Genomic DNA, 7,208 nt, shown 5'->3' with positions numbered 1-7,208 from the left:
TCTGTCCTGGTCAGAACTATACAGAAAATGAAACTGAGCTGGGGCGGTGGCTCAGTGGGTAAATGCCTGTTGCACAAACTTGAAGACTTGAGTTCGGATCCCCAGAGCCCATAAAAAGCCAGATGCAACAGGGCAGGCAACTAAGATCTCAGGGCTTCTGCAGGAAGATGGGAGGTGGGAACAGGAGACTCCAGAAGCTGGTGGATCAGCCAGCCCCATCTATGCATGCAAAATAAATCGTAGACACCCTACTTTAAACAAGACGGAACATGAAGACTAACACCAAAGCTTGTCCTTTGACCTCCACATGTGTGCCATAGCATACATATAACCACACTCACGCAGATGATCATACACACACACACACACACACACACACACACACACGTTTTTTTTTTAAAGGAAGTTGTGTATAAAGCCTCAGAATTCAGCACTCAATCCAAGTCCCACCTACATGCAAAAGTCTCTTGAGTGTCCATGTACACTGCACAGATACATAGATATAGATATTTACATGTACACAAGGGCACGTGTGTTTGCATAAGTATACACATTCACGGTTAACATACCTGTCATCACGTTCAGCGAACTCATCTGCGTGTGTGAAAGAGAGACAGACAGGTGGCAGACAGACAGACAGAGACAAAGAGACAGTAAGAAAGAGAGAGGTACACAGCCATCAGAGGAGAAGCAAGGCTGCCTCCACCCCCTTGTTCTGTGGAGAGACACGACCTTCTGGTTGCGTGAGAGTGGAACCATAGTCTTGCTTCTGCTTCCCACTAAACATAACTATCTTAATTACTAGCAGAGATCTACTTTTTTTTTTTTTTTTTTTTTTTTGAGGCAGGATCTCACTGTGTAACCCGAGGTGGCCTGAATCTCCTCTGTAGATCAGTACACCAGGCTGGCCTTGATCTCAGAGATCAACCTGACTGCTTCTGCTTCCTGAGTGCTGGGATTACTAGTGTGCTTTACCATGCCTGGCCTGAAATCATTTCTTAGTCTAGCTGATATATAATAATAATAGTAGTAGTAGTAGTAGTAGTAGTAATAGTAATAATGATAATCATCTTTACTACTGAGCCAGTTATGCATATGGGAAATTAGAATAGTGGTTTGGTTAGTGAGAATCCAGTGCCCTTCCTTTTCCTCAATAGGAAAGAAACCCACAGAGGCTGACACAGGCTGGATAGAAAACATCTTCACAGTCCAATTCTCCAGCGATTTTGCGCCTGATGAAAGCTGAAACTGCATGGAATCTTTCTGCGTAAACACACATGCACACACTCTTGCATCCATCTGTCCCTCAAAAACAATGCTCTTACAAATGCTTTTTGAATTACAACCCCAAAATACCACCTTCTAAGAACAGCAGTATTAAATCAGTTGTTTCTCCAAAAGTCGGTTGTCACAAATCAACAAACACACCCAAGACAGCATGTCAAACCCAAGAATGAAAAGGAAAACTAAAAGCTCCCAGCACTGCAGAACGGCCCCCTCTTTCTGCCACTCAATCCCCTCCAGGGCTCAGTGGGGTTTCTGGTCCCTCCCCCGCAGCAGCTTGTCTTCACCCAGGCTGCCAAAGATGCTGACCGGGTTCTCGGATATAATCCCGCTCTCTCATTCCTACTACACTGTTTGTTTATGTCCCCATAATCCGCTGAACCAGTCAGTGAGAGGTTAATGAAAAAACAACCTTTATTCAGAGGCTGAGCACATGGGAAACATCCAATAGCAGCCTGCCTGCTGCATTCTAGTCAGTCACAGCCACCTGGGTTCACGATGGGGTCTCCTCAAAGTCCTTCAAATAGAGAGAGCTGCTGTACACACACACACCCATCTCTCCACAGACCTGGTGGGACCTGGATGGGGCTGTAAGACTGAATTGCAGAGCTCTCACTGGCAACCAGATAGTATCCCATCTGCCTAAAATGCTTTTCCCACCACTGACCAGCAGGGGACTTGAGAGTTCTTAAGCATTTTTGCACAAGTGCTGGGAAGTGGTTTGTTTGATCTCCCTTAGTCGGTTTGAGACAGGTCTAACTCTGTGGCACAGACTAGCCTTAAACTCACAGCAATCCTCCTGCCTCAGCCTCGAAAATACTGAAATTGCAGATATGACGTGGCACACCGTGGCTGTTGTAAGACTTCACTCTGGGCTGATGCCTAAGAAGTCTTCATTTTTACACGTTTCTTACCCCAGATAAAAGACAGTTCTTTAGTTCCTCAGGAAGTCAATTTTCAGAACCCATCAGAAAACTAAAACAGAGGCAAGGTGAAGGTCTTCCTGTTTCCCCGCAAGCTGAAAGCTGGACTGAACTGTAACCAACTCAGTTGTCTTAGTCGGATCATTGTTGGTCCCCCACCCCCACCCCCCGACTCTCTGGTCGCCCCTATGTGTTTATTTAATGTCAGGATCCAGATCCTCCTGGAAGGAACACTGACTTAGGGTACCACCAATTGAGTCTGGAGAGTCCCTATCAAGCCTAGAAGCTTTTGTCCCACACCAGACAGGAGTGTGCTTGCTCCTCCAGCCTTTCTGATTACATGGTGTCCTTGACTATATGATTCTGGAAAATGGGGAGAGGGAAAGAAACTTAGATCTTGAAAACAAAAAAAAAAAAAGAAGAGAAATAAAAGTTCTGACCTTGAGACGTAGTCACTCCACACACACCCTCCTGTGTCCCCTGAACTCTTTTGGTCCCTTAAAAAGAAAAGCAGAAGCTAACAGAGGGCTGCACAGCTGCGGAATGCACTAATGTACCACCCTAGGCCGTAGGTGCATGCCAAGTAAGAGGAGCCTGGTTTATAAGCCAAGAATAAATGCCCTTTTACTGTAGAAGGAGATGTATCTATTCATATTGAGTGTTGCTGCTCTGCCTGGTTTCCCTTAAACTTAGTTGTAAATGATAACCAGGCTTACATCTCTTCCCAGACCCTGGGGACCACGGATCATCCCCAGGGCCCTGGATGCAAGCTCTCATCATCCAAAGAGGTCACAGCCACAGGGAGTCCCGCTGAGCCTTCCACGGTCCAGTTGAATTTCCGTGTAGAAATGTTCGCCATGTCTGTAAGTCCTGCCCTCAGGGTCAGCAGAAGACTCTAGCGAGGTCATTCTACGACGGCAACGGCCCACCCAACGGGGTTCTGCTGGTGATGGGTTGTGAGCGCTTGGGTGTGCGGTGATCACGTCCTCTCCTGGACAGGTCTTTTAAGTCTGTAAAGTTCCCCGTGGCTGGTTAAGTCATCTTCGGAGAAGGTAGACCAACATAACCCCCAGTGCACCGGGTTTGGCCGATGTGGTTACGCTGCTTCAAACTCACAGTTGCCAGGGCAGAGACCAAGGTGACTTCTTCACCCTCAGGCGCAGGCAAGCAGTTGGCCTTTGCTCACTGGAGGTGGGGGCTCGCGGGGCGGGGAAACAGCTGTTGATCCGCCTTATTGGAAGCGAAGCACCGCGGCCTCTGGGACCTGCAGCGGGAAATAGGAAAGGAAGGGGATTCCCAGCTGGGAAAAGCCACCCTGGACATGTGGGTCGAACACCAGCGAAGCGTTGAAAGGAGGTGGTAGGCCGGAGGAGGCGGCCAGCAGCGAGGCGCCCAGCAAGCCCGGCACAGGCTTTGGGACTCCCGAGGCCTCCGCCCCTGAAGCTTGCTTTGGCCTCCCGGCCAAGATGCTGTCGATGCTGAAGCTCTTAGACTTGGAACCCTTGGGGGAGCCGCTGGGGTCGGGGCGCAGAGGGGACCCCGGGCGGTGCACTGTGCTATCGCGCTGGCCACCCACCACTGCCCCCGCGCCCTGGACTCTGCGGTCCGCGTCGGGGTCCCAGGGCTCAGGGCTGGACCAGGGAAAGAGCGCTGGCTGCGCGGTGCCTCCCGTCGGAGACTGACCACGATCCGGCGCGCGCGGCGGGCATGCAGTGGCCAGGCCGGGGCATCCTGCATTGCAGCCCACCTCGGGCTCCGGCGGCTCCGCCCGGGTGCGCTTGGCCTCCGGGGAACCCGCGGCGGGCTTGGGCTTTCTTTTCCTGCGCCGGTAGTTGCCGTTCTCGAACATGTCCAGGCAGCGAGGGTCCAGCGTCCAGTAGCTACCCTTGCCCGGCCGCCCCTTCTCACGCGGCACTTTCACGAAGCACTCGTTGAGCGACAGGTTGTGGCGGATGCTGTTCTGCCAACCCTGGCGGTTGTCGTGGTAGAAGGGGAAACGGTCCATGATGAACTGGTAGATGCCATTCAGTGTGACCCTCTGCTCGGGCGCATCCTGGATCGCCATGGCGATGAGCGCGATGTAGCTGTAGGGCGGCTTCTGCGGGGGCTCCGCCCGGCCAGGGCCGGCCAGCGCAGCGGCAGGGGTGAAGGCCAGGGGCAGTCCGGGCCTCTCGGGGCTGTACACGTACAGCAGCGGCGAGGCGGCCAGAGCAGCCAGCGGGGGACTGAAGAGGTGGCTCATGGCGACAGCAGCCTCTGCGCTCCGCCACCCGGGCAGCCTAGGGACTTCGCCCTGCGCCAGGGCCCTCCTGGGGAACCCTCCGTGCGTCTGCCCTGCGATCTGCCGCTCTCTCCAGCCGCTGCGCGCTCTGTCCCTTCTTCATGGCTTTAAAAATGTTAAATAATTGTTGTAAGTTTGCTATTATGTGTTGACTTAGCGCTGGAAAATAAATTGTCTATGATAAACAGTCCTTGTGTTCTCAGCCCACCCACATTAATTAAAATTTCATTGCTGAAAATCTCCCAGCTCTTCCCTCCACGTGTCTTTTTGATACCAGCCAATCGGTTTCAGGGCTATTCCTCATTTGTTTATAGAATTAGTCTGTTGATAAGTCCGCCCACCCAAGTTGAATCAAGCTGTGTTTATTTGGAAAAATTTCCGGGCACCCAATATATAAACGCACTGATCTGATGTTTGAAATACCACGTCCACCCCTTGACGCTGTAAGCACACAGTCAGCAAGGCAGGATGTGGAGAGCCGGGTGGCTCTCCCCGAACTGGGTCTGCTAGGCCAGGAAGGAGGGATGGAGATGGGGGTGGGGAAGCCAAGGGGTACATTTTAAGGCTCGTCTGGGGGACCCTCCCACAAAAGATCTTTTATTTCCTCTAAGCTTAATAGGCAATGTAAAGATAGCACCGTTCTCTGTGTTTGGGGGAACTGGGAAGACACTAGACATGTCTCATGGAGGTGAGCACTCTTCAGGGGGTACTACTGTCCCGGAGGCCCTACCTAACAGGGCACCCGGAGCCTCAGGGGAAAGGAGTGGACCTCAAGAGCCAGCCTTTTTGCCAGGGGGAAAGCAAATAGTTCTGGAAAGCTGTAGGTGAACAGGGTACCTGGTTCCTAGTTCCTTTAAAGATTGCAAAACAACCCCCTTTGGAGAGTTGGGGGGGGGGAGGGAAAAGGTCTTTCTGGTCTGGCTAAGGTTGCTAGCAAGGCACGTCATGGGGGGGGGGTGGCAGCTGGCGGGGAGCTGGTGTTCGTGAATGTGGGTCTTTAGCTCCATACTCTGTGCCTTCCTGTTTATAACAAGGAGGGGGGTTACAACAGCTTTACAAGTGTGCACAGCTGGCTGGTGATTACATTAAGCATTTGTGAAGCCTGCGTGCTGGTCCCCCCCACTCACCCACCCACCCAGGGGTGTAAGCATCCCCCACCCCGGCTCATTTTACATTTAGCCACGTCAAACTTTGAATCCAAACTCCTGAATGATGTTCCTTCCAAAGGGGGCATCTCCCCAATTGGCTCTTCTCCAGTGGGGTAGAGACGCAGGTTAGCCTGGTGTTACCAGTCTCCATTCACGATGTCTGCCTGCCAGTGTTCTTTGAAAGGAAGTGGAAACAGTGTGAAGAACTGGGTTAGTAGCTGCCCCCCTGAGTAATCTGCAGAAGAGGGGAGTGTTTGGGGGTGCAAGTGGGTAAAGAAATAGCTTTCTGCTACCCATTGGAGGGGGAAACGCACTGGGCGACAATGAGGGTATCAGATTTGGACCAGTGACTGGTACTCAGATGGTCTCTGAACGTGGAGAAAGTGGGGTGATGATCGTCCCACTCGGAAGCGAGGAATCCAGAATATACCCTTCGGGTTTATGATGTCCTAGCATCCCACCACCACAGAGAAGCGAGTAAGGAAATAGAAAATAGAAGTTTTACTCCTGGTTGGAAAACAACAAAAAGATTTTGGTGAAAGGTGGGCCTGAGGGAGTTTCCAGCTAGTCCTTGCCCATTCCATCTCCTGCAAGCAACCCTAGCTACCCGCCTAAGTGCGGGGGTGGGGTGTGGGGGGTGTCGAAATGTGTTTCTCTCAGAACCCTGGCTTTCACCAGAATACCCTTTTTAATTCTGGGGTGAAAGGTGAGTGAGCAACCTCAGCTTTGACACCCCGGTCCCTCGATTCTGAACTCCCTCAACAGACTCAGACCCAGAAATAAACCAGTGTCACGTGCAATACCCTCCCTCACCTCCGCAGCCCGCGTCAATCCCAAAGCTCTCCAGGACCCCAAGTCCAGCACGCACCCTCGACCCTCCCGATATGCGCGCCCCGCCGTGCTGTCCCGACGAGTCTTCTGAACCCTAAGGCAAATCTGAGCTTGAATTCCAACAATAATAAACACCGCCCACTTTAGGCGTGGGCTGGCCGCCGGAGGAGGAGACACGCCCGGCAGGTGGGCGGGGCACGGCTAGGAAAAGGGGAAAAGTTTAGAAACCTCCGGCTGAATGGAACCAGCAGTTTAGGAGCTCAGGGCCCGCGGTTGGCAGTGTCTGCAGGAGGCTGGAGCCGCTGCACCCGGTCCGGCACGGGCGCAGTCTGCAGCCTGGGCTCCCAGATGACACTCGCAGCCTTAGCACGTGGGGGGGGGGGCAGAGAGGCTGCTGTGGGAGGATCCTCGCTCAGGGGCGCATTCCCGCCTTTCCGGGGACTGCCGCGCAAAGGCCAGGAGTCTGCGAGCCTAGGAGCGGATGCGCCCTCGTGCGGAAGCTCAGTCCTCTGAAGACGGACCTGGCCCGGTGGGGGAGCCTGGGAGGAGTGGGTGTTATAGAGAAGAGGGGTTCCAACCAGGTTCCTTAAGTGTTCAAATCCCGAAAAAAAAAAAAAAACAAAAAAAAAAAAAACAAAAAAAAAAAAACGACCACCTCATTATGTCCTGGGCAGTCAGTTGGAGACAGCCAATCCCTCCCAGGAGAGCCCCATGCTCCTCCAGATGCCTGGAAGCAGAACG

At 52.6% G+C, this 7,208-nt stretch overlaps 1 protein-coding gene across 1 annotated transcript; it reads right to left on the bottom strand.

Annotated features, from left to right (window-relative positions):
- Positions 1-1,654: 1,654 nt before the first annotated feature.
- Foxl1 (forkhead box L1) lies at positions 1,655-5,556 on the bottom strand. The gene has a single exon (XM_037206317.1). It carries the CDS (start codon positions 4,447-4,449, stop codon positions 3,439-3,441), a length of 1,011 nt encoding a protein of 336 aa, XP_037062212.1. The 5' UTR covers positions 4,450-5,556; the 3' UTR covers positions 1,655-3,438.
- Between the last annotated feature and the right edge of the window lie 1,652 nt (positions 5,557-7,208).

The sequence above is a fragment of the Peromyscus leucopus genome, chromosome 5, assembly GCF_004664715.2.
Source record: "Peromyscus leucopus breed LL Stock chromosome 5, UCI_PerLeu_2.1, whole genome shotgun sequence".
Taxonomy (NCBI): Eukaryota; Metazoa; Chordata; class Mammalia; order Rodentia; family Cricetidae; genus Peromyscus; species Peromyscus leucopus.
This window is presented reverse-complemented; position numbering and strand designations above follow the sequence as displayed.

Coding starts and splice junctions, on each gene's coding strand:
- Foxl1 (XM_037206317.1), bottom strand. CDS start 4,449: ATGAGCCACCTCTTCAGTCCCCCGCTGGCTGCTCTGGCCGCCTCGCCG.